Raw genomic sequence first — 22,218 nt, forward strand, 5'->3', positions numbered from 1 at the left:
TTCTGGGGCTTTACGTTCCAAAATCACTATTTTATTATGAGACACGCCGTAGTGGGTGACTCCGGATTAATTTTGACCACCAGGGGATCTTATGACGTGCCCGGAATGCATGAGACACGGTCGTTTTCTTTTTTTTTTTTTTTTTTTTTTTTTGGCATTTCACCTCCATCGAAATGCGGCCGCCGCGGCCGGGATTCGATCCCGCGACCTCGTGCTATTTGCAGCCCACAACGCAACAAGGGCGATTCGTAACGATCTGGAAAAGAAATCTCGAGCTTCGCAACAGCGCGGTGCATCGGCCTCGTTTACGCGTCGCAGCTGCGCTGTAAAAGGCCGATGCGCTGCCGTCACGTGGCGCATCGCCGGCGATCGCTTACCGCTCTGACGCAGGGGCGCCTGCTTCCTTTTCCGCGGCGCTTGCGACCGCCGTGACAGTGACACGCGCCGTGGCAGTACGAGTACGTGAACCCCTCCGGGTACAGCACGTTGTCCAGGCCCAGGTCTGCACGCACCAAGAACGATTAATGGTCGGGTTAGTTGACCTTGCATTGCTCATAAGGAAAGTTTAGCGCAACAAAAGGACAACGCGCACAATCTTTGTCGTCTCTTCCTGTGTGCGTCGTATTTTTGTTGCGCTACTTTTTCTCATCAGCTGCACACATCGCACGCGCGGAGTCAGTATACGACACCAGACACTGGTGGCGAAGGCAGCGAAGGTATAAGCAACCTCGCTTTACGAGAAAAGAACGTGTCACAAATGGTAAAATAATAATGAAAGAGTTAAATCTGAAAACCGTCGGCCAATCTCGTATTCAGAAATATATATGAGGCTGAATGCTCTAATTGGGCTTAAGCGTACGCGTTTTTTTTTTTTTTTCCCACATCTTCGGTTTACATGGTGCCGCTTCGCATACCCCTGTGCTTCTATAGATGTCTACATAGAAGTGTCGATGCGGGAGCTTTCCGCGTCCACACACGCATACTGTGGGCCGAGCAAGCCTCGATCCACACACAGTGAGCAGTGAATACACTGAACATGGGCTTGACAGTTCAGTTAGCCTGTGAGTTCCATCTCGGCACTGCGACCACAGTTCGACACCAACTGCTACCTTAGAGCATTACTTTAATTTATTCTGTATTTCGGTGACCGGAATTATACTCGTATCGGCTGCTAAAAGATTTCAGTTGGATTCTGAGAAAGTTTAATTTGATTACGTAGTTACCCCCTGAAATGTGCTTTAGAAGTCTGGTCTCAGTCACCACATCAACATGGTTGACGCGTATGGTCGTACGTCGCCCTTTAGGTTGGCGCCGCTTGTGCCTCACCTGCAAACGTAACATCGATATGACGAGCTGTGCATGCGCTGTGCGTCCTGTGGTCGCCATCAGCCATCGCCGCACCCTGAACGTTGCGCCGGCGTCGTCGGTGGGGCCTGCGCACAGCCAGGGAAATACCGGGGTATAGCTCGTATTAGACGCACTACACGTTCAGACATTCGGCGCTCATCTTATGTTAGAGGTTTTGGCTTAAAATAATTAATAAAGATGTTAAATGCCAGGGGAAATGGGTTTTGAGTTCTGCATGATTGCTGTCAACATCACACTGCTGCTGTTTTGCGTTAAAGTATATATGAGCCGAGCCGGACACTCGCAGTTGCAGGAAACTCAAGTGTCTGCTAGCGCCGAAGCAAGGTAAACGTACTTTGCAGGCTAATACGAGAACTCGCGAAACTGATGTCGTATATGGGACAGCTTCTTAGTATCATCAAAGGAGTTTCTATAGCGATCCCTTTTTTGTTAGGGTGTTTCGGAGGAAATTTGGCCTTCCTTTGGGCGCAAAGGTTCTTCCTCGCATGGCGTGTCCTCTTTTAGGAAAACCTTGCAGCAGTTCAATTGCATCGTTCACTGCCACCTACCTGACGGCGTGGTCGGCCCCAACGAACTGCGGCGAATCGCTTCCAGGTCCAACGGCCCCGGAGTCGTGGCGGAGCACCTCCACCACTTGCAGGTCTAGCGTAGGGTACGTCTCGTTGTCCAGCAGTGATGACTCGTTGTCCCGCAGTCCCGGATGCAGGCGCATGATGTTAGGGAACGGGGACTCCTGCTGGCCCGCTGCGAACGACAGCAAGCCAAATGTGTGGAATCGGCACTGGAGCTCAAGGCGCCAGAAAAAGAAACGCTATGGTGCTTGTCTTGTCGATTGCAGAAATGACATAATTACAAGCTTCAAACGGTCGCCCGATAGTAGTCGTCCAAAGGGGTTCTAAATAGCGACACTAAGTGCGCTTAAAAATGTGTGTAGCGGAAAAAGCTTGATTACTATAGTGGAGAAAAAGAAGACCCCTTCTTGAATTTCGCATCGAGACCTCAGCTGCGGTACGTTAGTGTGACATCACTGATGTCAAAGTGTCTTTCACAAATAGGAGCCGTTTTGGCGCAGGAAAAGTTTTTGAAACTTGATAGTTTGAGGTTTTTGTTCTAATGTGTAATGAAGTTCTTCGTCGTCAATAAGCAGTTTGGTAGACCATAGTAGACGCTTTCAAAGCCCATCATGACGTCATGGCGAGATAGCACCAGAATTTCACGACGGCGACGCCACCGGTCTTTCGGCTTGTCGAACTTCCGTTAACGATAACAGAGTGGCCGCTTTGCCATTGCAGAGGCGTAATTTACTAATATAGCTAAACTTGCCGTTCCTTTTTTAGCGTCTCTCTAAGCGGTTGCACTGATAGCTCCGGTGCAGACGTACCTTCCGTCTGAGCGCAGCTCATGTTGCGGAAGTAGCGCCCAGGCAACAGCTTCTTTCCGCGAGCGTCGGCCACCTCGATGTCGAGGCCGTAGTTCTTGTTGCGCAGCCGATGCCAACGGCTCACTGCAGACTCCACGTTGAACTCCTCCCAGCCACGCCGGCCAGAAGAGAGCGTCCGGCTGGCGATCAGCTCTTTCTTCTCTGCGGGGCCCCCAAAAGATAATTGCAGAAGTCAACAAAACAGCCTTTCCAAAACAATGTGGCGTTGGGTTAATTGGTCATCTTCCGAACTAAACAATGCGCGCAGAACGGACACCAAAAAGAAAACAAGAAATTGATTAATAAACCATTTTGTACAGGCGAGGAATGCCTCTTTGCCTGCGCGATCACGTCAGTGCGTTTAGGTTCCAGGTAAGCGCTACATGTGGAGACCACATATATGCACTGATAGCTATCGTCGGGAGTTATTCGAATGGATAAATGCAAAAATGCTCAAATGCTTCCTGGTCTAAGCATGCGGCGACGTATTCAAGTCAGGAACGAACCATCCGCTTTCGGGCTTCATCCTTAATCCGCGGTGTCTTTGAATTTTCTCCCAGTTATCGCATTCAAAGAAAGAAAAAGCCGGTAAGAATATTTTCCATTGCCCCAGACAACTTCGTTATATAAAGGCCGGGGGATGCAAATGCAGTTAGAATAAAATGCGACGAACCAGGCTAAAGTTCTTCAGTCACGCTCACCGAGGTTACTATAGGACCTACTATTGCACATTAAAGGCGTCCTTTGTCATGCTAGGCGTGTTGCTTAATGTTAGTGAGAATACATCATGTTGTGGCAGCAGTATGCAAATGAGCGTCGTACGTGACGTCGTTCCACCAATCACACTAGACTAATATGCTAACGATAGCTACGCTGTCTTCGACAGACAGACCCAATCACTGGAATGTCCGCCAAATTGCCTTAGGCGTTTTGATTTGCTTCATTCTCTCCTGTGCCCAACGTCGCATGTTCGGCCGCAGCATCCAGCCTTCTCTGCCGCACAACGCGTGCGTGATGCGGGAAGTGGTTTCATAGAAGACGCGTTTTTTTTTTTTTTTTTTTCTTTTTACGTTGAGCCGCCACACAAAAACAATGATATTTCTAAAGTGTATCCACTACGTGTCGACGTACTAACGCCGTGAACAAACGCCCAGCCATCTACCTTGCCTCTCATTTTTTTTAGGTGCGAAGCACCTTATGCGCTCGGGCTGTCGGCGTCTCCTGTCGTAATCGTCGTATAGTCACGGTAAGGAAGCGGCTCCCGCGTTCGTCGTCGTCATCGTCTTCCACAGCTGTCTGCGTTGCCGCCCATCATTCCAGCGTAGAATTTCACTTCTGTCGTCGTAATGGGGAGGCCGAGTTTACGGTGTTATGAGCCATTGCTTAAGGCAGTATAAGTCCATTAGCAGTGCATCACTGCATGCTTCACACTTCCCCAGGTTTCAGTTAGCGGAGCTGCGTTTTATTAAAACACTCAACACATACTATTCAAACTTGCAGCACAGGTGCAATCATGTGGCGCTTGAGGTATATGTATATTCGTCCCATCGCTCTATATGTATAACGATGGAAGGAAACATGTTAGGCGTAACGTTAAGAGACAAGAAGAGAGCGGTGTGTATCAGAGAGCAAACGTGGATTGCCGACATTCTAGCTAACAATAAGAAAAAAAAAATGGAGCTGGGCTGGGCCATGTAATGCGCAGGGCAGATGACCGGTGGACCATTAAAGTTACAGAGTGGGCGCCAAGGGAAGGTAAGCGCAGTCGAGGACAGCAGAAAATTAAGTGGGGTGCTGAAATATTCGCAGGCGCAAGTTGGAATCAGTTATAGCGCTATACGGGTAATTGCGCTTTTATGTCCACTCCGTCTTTCGTCCTGCAGTGAACATAAATATAGGCTGATGATATATATATATATATATATATATATATATATATATATATATATATATATATATATAGACGGAGTGGACATAAAAGCGCCTGAAGGGGTTATGGCTGGCGGAATAGTTTCCATGCCAAAGCCGCATGCGGCGTCTCGGCCGCAACAGCGCTTCTCACCGGGCCTTCCCGTCTTGAGGGGCCTGAGGTACTGGAACACGGACACCGTGACGGCGGCCGCCGGGGCGTCGAGCAGGTTTTGCGCAGCCGCCGAGCCGCTCGCCCCACCCGCGATCCCGGCACCGGTGCGGTAGAGGCGCAGCTTGGCCGACACCAGCGAGATCTCGGTGCCCGAAGACGAGCGGGGAAAGCTCACGTCGTAGTGCAGCCGTAGGTGGCCCGGCCTATTCCAGGCCGACGGGTCTGTCTGGTTGGGAGTCAAGCCTGCGCCGGGCGAACATGTACGCCAATAATGTTGATGATATGTGCAGGTTCGACACAAGTGGGGCCGAATTCGCATGACTTTTATATTGTCCGTAAGAAATGTTTGCCCTTGACCGACCGTCTTCGGTAATATGTCCGACATGGCGATTGGCAGGTACGTGCTCTTACGATAAGTTCTAGCCTAACAGTTTTTTTTTTTTTTTTTTTTTTTTTGTGTGTGTGAATGCGTGCCCATAAGTGCACAGTTCAGCTACTTATTCGTGTACTCACAGCTTTGACAGCTTTCTGAAAAAAAAAAAAAATCGGCGCGTAGTCCTCTTGGACAGAACTCGTGACAGTGAAGTGTATCATGATTCACCTACTCAAATCACTCAGTGCGGACGGTAATATTTTTCGCCTACACGCCAAAAATTACAGCTGCGGTGCCGTCGCGGAACGGCCGTTATTGCATGCTATTGGGAAGATATGTAGTAAAGACACACTTTCCATGAGTCCCTATATGTCTTGGTTTTGCAAATTTATGTGCGATCACCGGGTGTTCATCTATAGTAGCATGTACCCTTGTTATTGAGCAACGTTACTGGATTTAGTTTGGTTACATCGTTGAGAAGCAAAAAAAAGAGAAAAAAAAAGCGAGAGAAACATAAATAAAAAAATAAAAGTTCCTGCCTAATGAGTAGGTCGTAATGAGAAAATGGTTGGCTTGACGCTTTTTTTATACAAATGCTTACGTGGTATAGGAAATTAAGTACGTGAGCGCCTGTTTCTCGCATATTCGTTAAGGCGTGCTTCTGAATAATCTTCACCTTCAGATACTTTTTTAAGGTTCCTTTATTGGATCGAAGTAAGCTGTTGCCGCTTATCTAAAACCGCGTGCTCTTCGGGAGACGGAGCAAGAATAAAGGGAACTGCGCAACTTTATGTTTAGCTAATTACGGTAGCAAGATAGAAATAACTTTAGAGAAATTACGGAATTACAGAATAACAAAAAAACAACAAATTACCGAATAACATTACAGAAACTATTTAAAGGGCAGCCTAACGCGATTTTTATCTTAGATTTCGTAAAGGACACAATGACGGACATGAAAGTAGAGTGAAAATTATTTACTGCCTGTCTGTAGAAAACTAGGAGGCTACCCCGTCTTTGGAGCCTGGGCCATGCTATCTCCTCCACTTTAACTCACTCGCTCGCACATTTTTTTTTTTTTTCGTCATGAGCATACAAAATAATTAGGTTGCATTAAGCTTCGCTTTACGAAGAGCACCGTAGTTCCTCTTTGTGTGCAATAAATGAAGACCACGGAACAGACAAGAACACGTGCGCCTCAAACTCGCACAAACCACTGCGCTCATTCTTGCTTGCCTCGAACCACCCCTCGCCAGTTGCGCAATACCATTATATAGGCCCTTATGTAATACCCCCTAGGGTGATCTATGAGATGTAATAAAGTGAAGACTTGGCTGTTCGATCCTTCATCAGAGATTTCTCTACTTATCATCATCTCCACTCTATCGCTATAGCTCTCAATTTCTTCCCTTTTCCCCCTAACTCTGAGTATAGCACGCTAGAACACAGTAGTTCTAGCCGACATCTAGCCCATATTTCTTTTTCTTGTAATATCTATCTTGTAGCACGTAGAACAAGCATAATAACAGAGAAGGCTCTCACAGGACGGGTAGAAGCTCTGTATGCGCTCCGAGTAGATGGTGCGCGCCGTGGTGATGTCCTGGACGCTGGGCGGCGGGCTGCGCACGATCTCCTCGACCAGGCGCAGCGTGCTGTTGTTGAGAGGCGCGGCGCTGAGCGACCCGTTGGCCGGCGGGTTGCGGATGCCCAGCCGGTGCAGGATCTGGGCCCGGATCAGCATCAGCTGCTGCTGCTTCTTCCTGCTTGGGGAGGGCGGAACGGCCACCCACAGTGGCTCACGTTAATACTGCCTCCGGGGTTGTCGAGGAGGAGAAGTGAGAACTGTGCACACAACTAAAGGGCAAAGGTATAACTCACTTTGAAGACTGGCGAAGTATATGGGCTTTCATATTTCTACATTCCATCATTAGACGGGAAGAGTTTGATTAATATTGGAGAAAACGTTGGCCTAACTTCCTAAGTTCCTTTTTTTAAATTTTTATTATTTATTTCGCTACGACACCTCGGCGCCGGTACGTCAGTGTGACGTCATAGATTTCAGCGTATACTCTTATTTTTGGGCCGTTTTATCGCAGAGAAAGCTCTAGAAACTTACTGTAATAGGTTGAGGCTTCTGTTCCTTTAGAATACATAGTAGTTCGCCTTTACTAATCGATAAACAATAAATGGACCCGAGTACTAGCTGTCAAAATCTATGACGTCATGGTGAGATATGGGGATATTGCACGAAACAATTATTAATACCTGCGAGAGCGTTTGAAAGGTTAGCCTCGTCGAGTATTGATTGGAATCGAATGCCTACGGGAGATCTCGAACAAAACAATATCAACGTACGCTCCGTCATTCTAGGAGAAAGTGAATGCATAAGTTGCCGTCGTCTAGAATAGTGACTTCGCCATAACAAGCACGTACTTTCATGCTATGCATAAAACCATCGGGGGAAGGCAGCTTTATCGCACACGCTTGGCAACTCGTGCTATGTGAAACTCCTGCTTGATGGAAGTTGGCTCCCAACCCACGGAAATGCTTGCAATTTCTGTAACCTGTTTCAGCCATACATTACCAAGCCAGTGCAGCCGAGAGGTCAACCATGTGAAAGCTAATTGCACGGACATGCATACAGTGATGTGATTACGGTGCTCGGAGTCCCACTCTAAAGATGTCAGTTACGTGAATGTATCAAGGTGTGGGAATAGCCACTCCTCACACGATGCCTCTTTGAAGGACTGCCCTCAAGGACATGATGCCTCAAAGAACGGCAGCCGAAAAAAAAAAAAAAAGAAGCCGTGAGTTCTATTTTTAAAGCAACCGCTGGCACTGTTCACCGTCGTCGATGAAGGTTCTTGAAGAAAGCTGCGGCTGTGATCAGTTTTCTTCCGCAAGGGGGATGTCTCTATTAGAGGCGATGATCATCGAAACGCTGGATACTTCAAAGCAGAAATGGTAGCCTGTCCCGATGAGTGGCCCGTGCTTCCGAACACTCGGGTTGCTCCGCAGCCGCCGTGGGTGGCGCCACTTTCGATGACTTCAGAGGCCGCTGACACAGCACTGACTCCATATCGCTAGGTCATTACGATCATTCGTTACATAACTGATGCCGTCCGTGTGGTGCTCAACGATATGAGCAACCCGTTTGTGCAAATGGCACTAAAAAGCGCACGTGGCGTCCTTACTGGCGCTCCTTGTATGCACATGGTCCGTGTGTGCGTCTCTGACAGCGCAGTGTGGTTCCCTGTGCGCGCTCAGTTTCCGACAAGGCCCATTTTTTTCGCTGGCATCTTTTCCCTCTGCGTATAGTATAGCAAAGCGACTGTTTTAGGGAGCCTTCGAAATAGCGTCCCCAAGCCGCTGTGCGTAGCTAAAAGACCCAAATTCTTGGTGCGCGTGTTGCTTTCTTTTGTACTCTCTTTGCATTCTTCTGTACGCCTGGCCGATAGGGTTCCCTAACTTTGGCTGCTCTATACCTAAAAAAAAAAAAAACTCCTTGTATTTGTTCACCCCTTCTCATAATAATAATAATAATAATAATAATAATAATAATAATAATAATAATAATAATAATAATAATAATAATAATAATAATAATAATAATCACATTCATCATCACCAATTACCTCTCTAACTCATGTACACACATGAGCAAGGACCGTAATCATTAGGTTCACAAGAGTACGCGTAAATGAAAGGCGGACAGCGTTGTTTCAACAAAGGTAGCATGTCGAGTACTACTCATTGTCATTGACGCTTTGAGTAGTAAATGTCCCTACGCCTTGCATCAAACATGCCAGGGCGTCCCTACGGAGTGGGAAAAAAAGTAGAAAATCGCTACATTTAGGAACATGTCCGCACATGCTGAGGAGATATTGTTGGGTTAGTTGTTCGGTCATTGTTGCTATGGACTTGTAGACGACCAAGAGTGATAACGGGCTCGTGTTTGTCTCTGTTAGTGTTCGTGCATGTGTCCACGAGCTGTCTGCATTTACTGCATCAATGTCCGTACAGTTATCAGCACTGACTTCCATGCGCGTAATTGCCCGCGTGAGTGCGTCATGGTGAATAAAAAGCGCTGGACGTTCTGCACAACGACTGTGCAACGTCCGTGAAATGCGGAGCGTAAAACTCTTGCCGAGAAAATGATTTTTTTTATATAAAATAAAAATTTGCATGAACATCCATTTTTTTCTCTTACTGTTTGCTGACAAACTGCTCTAAAATATCAGGGTCAGGAGTCCCGTCAAGCTGCTATTTCAGCAGCTTTTAATTCCTGTCCTTGCGTCTTTTTCACTGTTTCATTTTTTTCGTTTTTTTTTCTTTTGCGTGTAACCACTATCATTGTATATGAATATTGGATCATTGTATTTTAACGTACCATTGTATGAAAAAGAATGCTAAATAAACTGAAACTGAAACTAATTGCACTACGAGCTGCTTCATGCATGCATGCTACATTGCACAACGATCGTTGTATAGCTCAAGCTCGTTTAGCCACTTTGTTTTAGCTGATGAGCCACGCCTTTAAACGCTTTGCGCTAGCGTCTACAGTAGGAACTCTCGGTTTATATTCAAGACGCCCAGCATGCGCGCTGGCTAGAGCCGAGATGCGACGGCGCGCTTCTTTAAGCCCCGTTCTCTCCAACTGTGCCTTGCCCTCACAGCATCCCTGGCGCAGCGACGCGCACACTCATCGCGGTGGTATGTACCATGTAAACGCGAGAATGGATAAATAGGCAAAAAGATTGTTTATCCCGAGGTTCCGGGGACCCCCCGGTGCAGATCTCCGGGTGGTCTTTCAATTAATTTACGGTGCCGCGTCACTGCGCCCCGCGTCTTTCCGTGGCGTCTTCATTTCCCTTCCCCAAGCAGCCCCCTCCGCGGCCGCCGTCGAATGAATGGGCGCCGATTCACGAACCGAGCGGAAACCGAAGTGCCGAAACCATCGCGCCGCGCTCTCCAGTTTCGCGGCAGGCTCGCGCGGGCGGCCGACGGGCGCGAAATCTGAAACACGCGTTGTCTTCTCCCCTGCGACCAGTCGGTCTGATGACGTCAATGAGACGTCACCGCCAGACCACAAGGAAAGAAAGAAGCGCCGACGACGACGTCCCGACGCTCGCAACACCGACACTTTTCCTTTCCGACGCGCATGCCGCTGTCGTCTTTGACACGGGATATTCTGCACACTTCCTCCGCGGATTAATGGTTCTTCTCCTGTCGCTTTCCCAAGTCGGAGCGGCCGACTTGCTAGTTCGCCGGCGGCATATATTTTTCTCCCGGCTTTGACGGCATCTGGGAGTCATTTCGCGTGGCCACCATAGCGGGCCCGGCGTTTGCAGGACCTCATCTGCTCCGCAGCCTAGACCACGTTGCAGACGGGCTTACGCGGATTTTCGAGACGTGGGCTCAGAGCTGAATCAAACTATGGGATATAAGGGGGCCCCAGACCCTCGACTGGCAGGGGTCCCCATGAAAAATGTTTCCTCGACGGGCCTTTCAACAATTTTAAAGGGCCCCTCACCAGGGCCCCGTCGGAAACTGCGGTAGTATACGATAGAAATTGTAGAGCGTCGCGCCGCATTCTACCACAAGAATTATTCAAAACGGTTTAGTCATAGGAGCAAAGAATGTGTGGTGCGGACTTGCCCTTCGTGACTCTCTTCCTTCGCTCGACCAGCGCCCACAAGCGGCCTTTCTCTCTTGCCTTTCTTTACCCATATGAGAGATGAAGGTTCACCTCCTCGTACATGCGTTTAATGGTGTTCGCCTAGATTGTACGCCACCTATTCATAGAAATTTAAAGTGTCCATGTTAACTAAAATGTTTGTTGCTTTACTATGCATGATTCTCTTCTTACCGAGGGACGGAGGTGGAGGAGTTCGTGGATTTGTGACTAACTTCGTGGTTAGCGACGTGACCGTTAGATAATAAGCATCAGATAAGCTTAACAAAAGGAACACGTTATCTGAAAGTAGAAATATTCCAAACGTTACATCAAGATGCAAGATGCATTCGTACGTATTGACAAGCAGGCAGCGCTAAAATGACGAGGACGAAGAAAACACGTTGCGTTGTTGTCTTCTTTTTCTTCGTCCTGGTTTATTTAGCGCTGCTGCTTCTCAAATACGAATTTCCGCCAACTTGCCCAAATTTCCCTACTATTACTCGTGCCTGTGTTCATAGGCATTTAACCTTTTATCGGAGAACAAACTTGAAAACAGAAGGCGAAACTTGTTACAATCTAAATATTTGGCACCTTAACTGATCAGCGTGGTCGTCTTCGTCATCGTCATCATCACTGGGGCCTCGAAGCAAATTTAGCGCCGGGCACCGTAATTTCTTTATTCGATACTGCGTGGGCCACGGGATCGCAAAGATGACTTGCTCCTTGGCTCCTAGAAAGCTTCCAGTCGACGGAGCGGTGGTGGCGATTTGAAAAAGGTCCGCGTGCTGCATTCGCCCACATTCCCAAAATTCCGTGCCAAAGATATCGTTTTCTCCAGATTAGCACCGTAAGACTGAACCGCGCAGGTTCTGCAAGTTTTAAGAGCGATTCGCGTGCTCCTTGAAGAACTAGTCGTTATCTGTGCTTCAGGCGACGACGTTTGTTGAGCATGGTCCAAGTTATGCACCGCTCACAAAAAGAGCTTGCAAACTTTATGTGCCGAATTGCAAAACATTTCGTTCGTAAGGGTTGTTTCTTCTTGTTCACTCGTCTTCGCTACAATAACATACGTTCGCTGTCACTTCTGGCTGGTACTTGCGAACAGAGCTAACGTAAGAACTGCTTCGTGAACACGGGCCCCGAAGCGTTTGTTCTTGTATTGCATTGCGTCACCCTTTTACTGCGCCTTGTTGCCTACTCACCGAGATTTAAGTTGTTCAAAGGCACATAGTGTGTTCATATTGCACGTCATCATTTGGCGTGTTTTGGCCCAACAACCCTTTTGATGTCTGTAGGTCGTACACTCGATTTTCGCGAACAACGGAGGCAGCAGGCAAATCGTTGGAGAAATGTGCCTTGTGCTCAAAGAATATTGGCCGTGGGTACTTTCCGGCAAATTGCTGCTTTCGCTGAAAATGCGGGCGAAAGCTAACGAAGAAGTGGAATTGTTAGTTGCGGAGCCTAGGGGGCCATGTTTGTCTTTACAACCACTGGGGGGAAAAAAGGAAAAAGAAAAAAAAGGAGGAGTTTGGCGCTTCCATTGTACAGTGCATTTTAAATGAAGATGCTTACCGCGATCAGACTCGTGTTTGTTAGGGAAACAGGATGTGATACTTTATATAACTTTGTGTGATGCGTTTTGGCATTCGACGCGAAACTGGGCTAAGTATAGTACTTTGTACGTGCACGAAACTGCAGTCCCAGACGATGCATCATCGACAGCTCCCTTAGCCACCCATACAAGCGCGCCATGCGTTTACTTAATACACAGGGATCAGGGCTTTGTCAGTTGCTCACGCAACGTATTTCTTGCTCTCCTGTTCATATCTGTGTTTATGGAAAAAACAACCAACCAAACAAACAGAGCGAATGATCGACTTTTAGCAGGAGTTGTCTCACTGTGTTCACTGTGTTCATCGACGATGTAATCACCCAATGGTACACAGAATTGGTCGAAGTCTTTCGAACACGCTACACGGTTTCAGTTTAGAACCGTTACCTTCTGCGTGACGTGCGCGCGCACCGAGACCGAGCTCGTCTTGTTTGCGCCGCACAGCGGAAGACCGATGGGCGGCAGAATCGTTTTCGCAAGAAGCGCTCGCAGTACACCGTTGGCCCCGGCTTCAGCACTGCTCCTGTAGGTGAGGCGACAAATATAGACCTCCCCGGTCAGGCGTGGCGTTATGCTCGTTCTTCGAAGACTTGGCAGCCGCGAGTATAGTGCGTGCGGAGGGGCGCGCCTGCTTCCGTCTCATTTTGCAAGCGCGTTTCTTCCACTGTGTTTGTGTGCGTTTGTGCCGCGCGGCTGGAGTTGAGACTTCCCTCGAAAAAGCCCATTTTAGCGACGAGCGTGTCCTCGGTGACAACGCGGCAGCCAAGAGCCGGATCCCTCGACGGTTCGCGGGTGACGCGCTCAGCAGAGGCCATGGTGGGGGCGGCCCCGGCCGGGGGGTTAAGAGTCTGCACCCTATACACGCGTGAGCCACGATGGTCGTGCCGTGTGTTGTATAGTTTTGCTCGGTGATCGTAGTTCTCCCAGAGGTGATTGCTTTCCGATAGCTTGGAGTCGCTCAAGCGCGGTGTCAGCTAGTGAAGTAAATGACGATGATCCCACATTTGCCAACCCTGCGTGTTGTTTTAGCCTTGACACATTGTGGAGCATGTCAGCCCTTGGATGATTAGCCAAGAAACGGGAATACATATGGGGCCCGTCGTATGACGGAAGTAGACGCTGAGAAAAAAAAAAAAGGGGGGGGGGGGGGGTGAGATTTACGCGATTACCGTCCCGTTAGCAACTCTCTTCTATTTTCTTCTTTAGCATGGTGCAAACCAACTGCCACTTTTGTTTTCGTTTCCTAAGAACTAAGACTTGTGTGTACCGGCGAGAGAGCATTGGTCGTGGCTTTTTAAAACGGTAGAACTCCTTTGTCAGCTCGTGGTCAAAATTAATCCGGAGCCCTCTACTACGGCGTGCCTCACAATCAGAACTGGTTTTGGCACGTAAAACCCCAGAAAGAAGAAGAAGCTCGATGTCTACCCGTGCTGCTGTCGCAGAGCGTTCGTTGCCAAGCGCACGTCTTAGAATGTTCCGTGTCACCACACTCTCTCCTTTGCTTTTATTTATGCTCTTTCCGTGGACGATGTCGAAGATTGTGAGGCGGCGAACTGCCATTCTGATCAATGCTTTCTTTGTGAACGATTCGGGCTGGTTCGAGCAGAATCTGAGGCACAGAGAGTAAGATTGTTGACGCTGCAGCAGATAATCGTTTGAAAGTTTGACAAGAATCATTCATGGACGGTCCCAGAGCACAGAGCCACTCGCAAATGTTGAATGACACACGGCGTCTCTGCAGAATATCACGCGGGAACAGTGACGTTTCTGAGCAGTACATTATGGAACCGCCTGGTCCTAGTCAATTGATCGTCCGCGCTATGATACAGAACTTTTGTACAGTGCGTCGAGATTCTGATGTGCTCAGTCAGCTGTCGCATATTTGGGAACTCGCCTTTGGGGTTAGATCACAGAATTTCTATTAACAGCGAAGCTGTTCAAGCCAGCCGTAATTTGTGGTGCGTAGCAAGACACTACCAAGAAAGGAAATAAAATAACTTTCTTGCCGAGGCGGGATTCGAACCCGCGTGCCCTCGGTCCCAAAGCGAGCGTCGTACGATCGTGTTCTGCGAGGTGAAGAGGTTTTGCGCGCTAAATAAGAAAGCGAGATAGAGAGACGCATTCACGGAGCGGGTCTCCTGAAACGCGGTGTCGGCATTGGAACGCGGCGTCGGTGTTGCAAGCTGCGCTATGCAACGAGCAGTGACTGCCGTAAGTCCGAGACGCGCTAAAAGAAATTATCATCATCATGAGTAATAAGGTGAAAAGTTCGCGCGTACTTCCGGGAAATGCTGGGCTACAATCGTCCAGCTTCGCTGTTTCAAGCGCTGCGCGGCCAAGTGCAAGGTTTTATCAGAGGGTTCTGAACCGTATAGGCAACGAACTCCCCAAGCATGTATCATTACTCTACTACGTTCTCCGGGAAGGTCTCGATTTGCCTGACCTTCCTGTAAGGGTCCTTATTCTAGTGCCGCACACACCGCGGAAAGAAGGTTGCTTTTACAACCGTAGCGCGTGACCTTTATCTCTTTCCGGGGGGTTGTCAGCACCTATAGGTGTCATCTGTACCCCTCCTGGCCTCGCACGTGTTGACACCGCAGCGGTCGCGTATACGCAACAAGCAGGAGAAGAAGAGGACGCGTACACGACAGCACTTCCGTCTCCCTCCGCGTCTGCCCGTTCTGTCCCAACTCCACAGCACATGACCGAGGCCGGGGTTGTAAACAGTAAACAGGTCTACGGGGCAGGTCCAGTCTGGCGCGGCCGCTTCGGCGAGGGCGTCGCGGATGGATGCAACAGCCGGAGCAAACGACTGCAACAGCAGCAGGTGAGCCATGCGCGCCCGTCGAGAGGCGCCCTTCTAGCAGTTCTTGGCCCCGAGCCAGCCGGGGCCGGTCGTGTTGTAACGGAGCCAGCCTCTCCGGGGCATCTCGTTTGACGCTTTCCCAGTCGCCGTCTAGACAGCGCGACGCCCTCCCAGCGACCGTGTGCAGCGGTTGTCGGCGGCTTTTGGAAAGGAGGGGGGGGGGGGGGGGGGGTGCGCCTTTTATTTTCAGAGCTGTCACGCTCCCATCTGTCTCTGCGGAAGTTTTCGCAGCTCTTCATTGGCCCGACGCGTGACGTAACGCGCCCGTGTGACGTGTCCTGCTCCTCTAGTCGGCGGCGTCTGGGTCCGAAGGCTGTCCCTTGTCGAGCGGCCGCTGCGCGCATCAGATGCCGTTGCTCAACGCCTCGTTAGTGGGCGGTTTGTTTTGCGCCCCCTTTGTGGCACGCGAGCGTTTCCCACCGCTCTCTTTTTAACGGGGTAGGCGGCGGGTCGTGTCGCCAGATCAGGGAGCGCGCCTGTTAGCGCGCAGTGCAGACGCCCAGGGAGCAGCGCTTGCCACGCCTTCGAGGACGAGCAGTGCATTGAAGGGGCCGCTCCGCAGCCCTGGAACACTGCTAAGTGCTTGTATTCAACGACATCTGAGTGACTATGAGTGTAGAAGCGAACGACGTGGAAGGGAAGACTGTTTTAAAAATTAAAAGCTGTCGCAGTTTGAAGGAGAGGGGAGAGTATGAACTACCATCTCACCGACATTCTACCCCTGCCTAATTGTTTTGTTCTAAGACAAGATGCATGCATTTCATAGATTGATTACTTGCAAAGTTGTCTTTATGTCAAAGCTTTTTAGAAAAAAGATATTGTGTTGCCAGCGAGTACAGGCGCAAAACACACTAAATTCCGTGTTGCTAGTGTCACAGCGCCGAAAAGAGAGAGAGAGAGAGAAGAAGAATATTAGATTTCGACCCGTCTCATCGTCGGACTGTATCATGAAACTTGGCAGCAATAAGTCACTCGGCCTTCTATCTAGAATCTCATAAAGTCGAAAGGGGTAAACTACAAAACCACAAAAGAACAGTGCAGATGTTGCAAATATTTGGTTAATTCGTTTGTATTTCTGTCACCCATTTAATCACGGTGATATTCTAGCTCCTCGAAACGTGCGGATGATATTCTCCTTATGACCGCGGAACGCGTGACATGCGCACGCATAGTAACGTTTTTTGAAACAAAATCAGCAGACCGGTGACTACTGCGTCCCTGGAACTCCTCTTCTATGAGAGCAGCGAGTTCTCACAGCGGACACGGCCACCTTCTCAAGAACAACTTTTCGATGCGCGCGTCATATTTGCCCGCTACACTATGACCCGCTGTGGCCTCCAAAATACATTCACAGACGTCACCAGTCTCGGTGACGTCGGTGAAGTGCCACGTTCGAATGTTATCCGGTAGATCACAGAAGGCCACAGCTAGTTGGCACCAGATATCGCACAGAATGCGAACTTAGATCAGAGTATTTTTGAAGAGTTCGTTGAAGTACGGTATATCCCTAAGTAAAATGCTACCACTACAGCTTATAAAACAATATTCAGTGGGTTTGGGTACTTCGCATAGTTGACAGTTAATAAGCTGGAAACGATGAGGTGGCCTGACGACGACAACACGTTACCCGCCGGGGTGGCTCAGTCAGCTAAGGCGTTGCGCTGCTGAGCACGAGGTCGCGGGATCGAATCCCGGCCCCGGCGGCCGCATTTCGGTGGAGGCGAAATGCAAAAACGCCCGTGTGCTTGCGTTGTAGTGCACGTTAAAGAACCCCAGGTGGTCAAAATTAATGCGAAGCCCTCCACTACGGCGTGCCTCATAATCAGAACTGGTTTTGGCACATAAAACTCCAGAAAGAAGAACGTGACAACGATTGCTAAACGAAAAGACCCAGCGTAGCAAATTCCCTGTCGAGCGTTTTATGACTGTCACAGTAAAATATAGCGCCTTTGGGATTCGAACTATGTTGCACTTGGAATTTGCACACGTACACCTTCCGCTGTCGCGAGAAACGAGGGAATGAGGATTGGTGAGAACAAATTTGAGGGATGCATAAAGCTAGACGAATAATCTTGCAGCTACTAATAGCGACGGGTCACGTCGCCTGTTGCGCAGGAATGCCGAGGCAACCCTCACTCAATGCCAGTGTGGCGCATGATGGCAGAGATCACTGTCACAAGGGAAATATGTGTCAGATGTCGGCAGAGTAGAGTTCTGAGTTGTGTGATAATTGCGCTGTCATAAGAAGACGTGACGTGCGAGCGAGCGACGGTTGCTACGTTGCATTTCCTGTTCTGTCAGCGCATGTCAAATCATAGATACTGCGGCCGTCTGACTACGTGCTAGCTAGCGCAACGCGTCATCGCGTCGGGCAAGAAAACAAAAAAAAAAAAAAAAAACGCAACAGCGCTGATAAGCAAACGACACTTGTAAAGCCATAAAGAGAGGACGCGGCCGGTCTTCGGCGGTACAGGCTCTCGAGGAAGGAATCTGAAGCGCTGCTAGTTTACTTCAGCGACCGAGACGAAACTGAAACCGGAAGGAAACGACTCAATCCGTTCCCGCCGCCGCCCGCGAGAGCCATCGGACAGCCTCGTCTGGTCTCGTGCACCCCACGGATGAGGGCTTCGTCGGTGCCGTCTGAAGGCTGCTGGGGTCGCCTTTCGACCCCACCACCGTCGTTCGGCCAACGATCCGCCGAGACGCACGCGCCGAGATTGCAGTTTTGCGTGGCGGGCCGGGGTTTCGGCGGCGGCGAGCGAGTAGACGACACGTCTGGCGGGGCGACGGCGGGTCTCCCACCAGCTCCACCGCCAACAACAGCAGCAGCGGCGGCGGCGAAAAGCGATCGCCTCTCTCTTCAGCCACCCCGTCCACAAACGTACATACCCCCCTATTTTTGCTTCTTCTCGCCCGCGAGCGCGCCACCACCGTCTGGTTACGTCACGTCACGTCTCGTCTACCGTCTACTCGCACCTGTCTGCCCCCCTCGGCGCGCCGAAACGCGAGCTGCCGCTTCCGACCCGAGAGCGACTCGTCGCCCTTGGCATCGCAGTGCCGCCGCCGCCGCCGCCGCACCACGCCTCTCGGGCCTGTTTGTTTCTCTTTCTGGCGAAAAAGCGCAAAAAGAAAGAAAGAGCGCAGCCAGGTGTGTTGCCTTCGCGTTATTGCTTTGTTTTGCATCGGGAGGTCGCACGCCCTTGGCTGGCCCAGTTCATCAACAAGAGGCCGCCGCCGCCGTCTGGGATCTCTCACCCCCTTTCCTTTCGCCGGTTTGTGTGCGCGACTGCACAACTCGATCTCCTGTCCGCGCACCGGCGCTTTTCAGGAAGGCGCGAAATGTCCTGCAGCTACAGCCAGGGGACGTTTCGTATATTGGGACCGATAGCTCGTGCCCGAGGTCGCGCTTTGGTGGGGCACTCGACTCTTTCTACCGTATCCAAAGGTGCCGTTGTAGTAGCGGGGGAAAAAGAAGAAGAAAGAAGACGCCTGTATGTAATTTGCGAGACACCTAACGCTAAACACTATGATAGGGAAAAAAACAAGAAAAAAAAAAAACGTATAGAGCAGATGAAGCTAAAACGCCCATTTGACTATTCTGCAAGGTAATCTAATTGCCGAATAGTATTTGTTCTGCAATAACTCAGTGGTGCGACGTACGTTGCTGCTATACGCGCGAAATATCAACTTCGCCATTTGCAAGTATCTTTACTCCTTCGCTTCGTGCCAGGTTCCTGCAATGTGTTGAATTGACTGACCTTTCGGAGGTGCCCGAAAGCAAAACAAAGGTTGTCTATCCACTAAACGCTATTCTGTATTAACTACATAGTGCAGGCGAAGAACTGGCTTCGGTTGCCTTATGTAGCTAAGAGATCCTTCAAACTTAAAAAAAACAAAAATAAAAATAAAAACATAAAAGCCCCTTAGAATCATGGGGTGCTTTTGCTGCATAGAATCGGAGGCATGCGGCGAAGCTCGCTCACAACTGTTGTTCATTTCGTAGTTTAGGCTAGCACATGGATCCCTGCACAGGTTAAGTTAATTAGCTGTCGCCTTTGCAACGACGACATATGCACCGCATCCAATACGGAAAGCTAAACACATGTAACTCATGTTGACCTTTCTGCATTTTGCGAAATAAGTTTCCTCTGTCTTGGATTTAATTAGAGAGATAGTTATAAGGAGCGAAGCACTTGTTAAGGCTACATCTACAAAATCTTCTTAAGAGAATCAGCGACGTCATCGGTTAGACAATAGCGTGAGGAAGATTTTGCAGTGAAATAAATGTTTTGGGTACCCTCAGGGCTGAAATCTTTTTAAACTCACAGTCGCTGTCACTGCATCCACTTTAGATGGATGCAGGACAGACCGTAGAAACTTACATTAGTGTGCTAACGGGAATCGTGGCTTAGCGTATCGCGTCACGGATAATGACAGTCCTGCGATGAGAGGGAATGCAGCACACACGGCAAGGTGACGAATGAATTGTTGAGACTGACGAATTACAAATAGCGTTCTTGTTTTTATCAACGTGCTTTGTGAGTGCTTTATGAGGCCGACCACTTTTGTGCCTGCTTGGCTGTCCTGCTTGGGAAGCACATGGCTGCCCTGAGCGTGTATTATTCGCTGAATTCCAGATGAAGTGCAACGTGAGCACAGGGTAGGTAAGTGGTAAAGCCGACTTCAACCTGAAAAAAAACTGGTTAGTGCCGCAACCTCAGTAGAAACTGAGTGTATAACTACGTCATCGAGGTTACGCGGAGTCAAATGTTGAATACCTAGTCTCAAAAATAGATTATATTGCATCTGAAGCTTTCTCTACTAAAAAGTAACCCAACTCCAGGGAAAGCTGTGGCATATTGGTCATCGTACAATGACATCGCTGCTGTCGTGGTTTTGGCGCCAGAGTGAATAAGGAAGACAAGAGAGTACTGACACAGCAGATCGCGCGTTCGGTTTCGGGTGAAGTGGCCGTGCTGTGATTGGGGCGGAATGTGAAGATCCCTGTGCACTTCGATTGAAGTGCACGCTAGAGAGCTACAAGTGATCAGAAACCCGGACCCGTCTATTTCAGCGTCGCTCGTCGTTTTCTGTTCTGTGTTCGGACGTCATTGTCTTATTTTCCCCCAAATATTCATCATTTGAACCCAAGAGATACACAACTGCTTTATTAAAATTATTTCCTTTTGCCTCTATCGTACAATTTGTCCTATACGATGATCACTCTAGTCAAGGTTGACGTGTCGATGAATCGCACCAACACGCACTTCAGTTACTTCAACCCAAAATCAAGCGCCGATTGGAAACACCTCTCAGCCTCCGTAACCAGGGCCAGCGCGTCCGAGAACGCTTTCATTGATAATTTTATATAATGACGATGTTTTGTTTGTAAGGTTGTATTAGAAAACACTGCTTCTGCGTTCGTGTATTCTTATGATTCCTCGTGTCTGTTACAATATGGAAGATTTGACTGCTACCCCAATATTGTGGCTAAAAACAAAGCTCTAAACAAAAGGAGAATATAGATGGAAAAGAAAAAAAACTCAAATTGGCAAAAAAAAAAGGAAGTCCTCGCTAGGAACGTTTTGCCCTATAATCCATTGGCCCTTGGAGTTGAATGGACAAATCAATAACGTGGCTGTGTATCCCGCCTCTCAACCCTAACCTTTCATCCAAACTTCTTGCGCGTAGTCATGATCCCTACCGCATCACAGACCGCACCATCCCTGTCCGATACGTAGTTGAACTTTTGACCCCCCCGCATTACCAGAGGCATCGCGGTTGCGATACTGTGCGTGTGAGTCGACATGAACCGTGTTATGACCCCTCATTCTGCCAACACCACGAGTCATCAGGATGGCTCAACTTCTCTCCCGGAGCGCCATTTTAATGAAAATGTGCTTCTGGTGCCGTATGCACGAGGCTATTTTCCTTTTGAGGGTTCTTCACCATTGGCCGACCACTTTCGCTCATACTCTGTCCGGTATTGCGATTGGCTATAGCGCCTGCTCCTGCCAACAGTTGTGTGAGAACTTTATTGCGAAACTGGCCACGAGATCGGACCTTTTGCTTATCCAGGACCAACCGAGTTTTCTTGGTGCTTTGTTAACCTTACAAAACAAACAAATAAATAAAACCACGATCACTCCGCGGCGAGAGTGTCGATTACACGTCGTCGTTATGTAGGCGCACCCCCCCCTTTCTCCCATTTCCGCCAATTCTTTCACCCCATCGTCGTTCGACAGCGCCAAACACGCGCCGGCGGTACATCGCACCAAGTATGGCGCGCGCGTGGATACCTCACCGTCGCCTCGCGCGTGCTCTCTCGTTCTTTCCCACGCCGTACGTGAAGAGAGGAGACACCGAAGAAAGCGCGCGCCCACAATGGGCCGCTTCCGGCACCGCTTTTCCCGCCGTCTCGAGCAACCGTATACTTGCAGATCGATCGCACGCCAGCACGTGTTCCCTTCGGTATGCGCGCGGGCCAAGGAAATTCCGCACCGGCTGTCCAGCTATCAAGAACAATTGAAGCTCCTGGTCGGCTATGGCAAGGAATTTGAGTATCTGATCAGCACGTGTGGCAACGTAAGATAGGAGCCGATGATCAGCTTCAAATTTGAGATTGTGCCCGGAAGACAGCAACCTTCCGGTGGTTCGTCACGCGTTTTAAGATATGTGGATTTCTTTCTTTCTTCATGGTTTTTTCAAAATAAATTTAAGTTGCGAGTCAGCGCCTGTCCTGCGTGTATTGTCTTCTTCGTCCTAATTGTGAGCGCTGCACAGAAATACACCATGAGCAACTGAAGAACCTGAAGGCGA

General features: G+C 49.2%; 1 protein-coding gene across 2 annotated transcripts in view; it reads right to left on the reverse strand.

Annotated features, from left to right (window-relative positions):
- LOC119442929 (uncharacterized) overlaps positions 1–22,218 on the reverse strand; it is a 31,394-nt gene that overhangs the window by 4,277 nt on the left and 4,899 nt on the right. The window contains exons 2-7 of one of the 2 annotated variants that reach the window (XM_037708001.2): positions 6,787–7,004; positions 4,851–5,114; positions 2,750–2,950; positions 1,917–2,112; positions 1,327–1,433; positions 378–502 (exon numbers count right to left, since the gene is read on the reverse strand). In XM_037708001.2, coding sequence (XP_037563929.1) covers positions 378–502; positions 1,327–1,433; positions 1,917–2,112; positions 2,750–2,950; positions 4,851–5,114; positions 6,787–7,004 — 1,111 coding nt within the window. Of the gene's footprint in view, positions 1–377; positions 503–1,326; positions 1,434–1,916; positions 2,113–2,749; positions 2,951–4,850; positions 5,115–6,786; positions 7,008–22,218 lie in introns of both variants that reach the window. The other variant, XM_037708000.2, reaches the window with a different exon arrangement.

This window comes from Dermacentor silvarum, chromosome 2 (genome assembly GCF_013339745.2).
Source record: "Dermacentor silvarum isolate Dsil-2018 chromosome 2, BIME_Dsil_1.4, whole genome shotgun sequence".
In the NCBI taxonomy this organism is placed as follows: Eukaryota; Metazoa; Arthropoda; class Arachnida; order Ixodida; family Ixodidae; genus Dermacentor; species Dermacentor silvarum.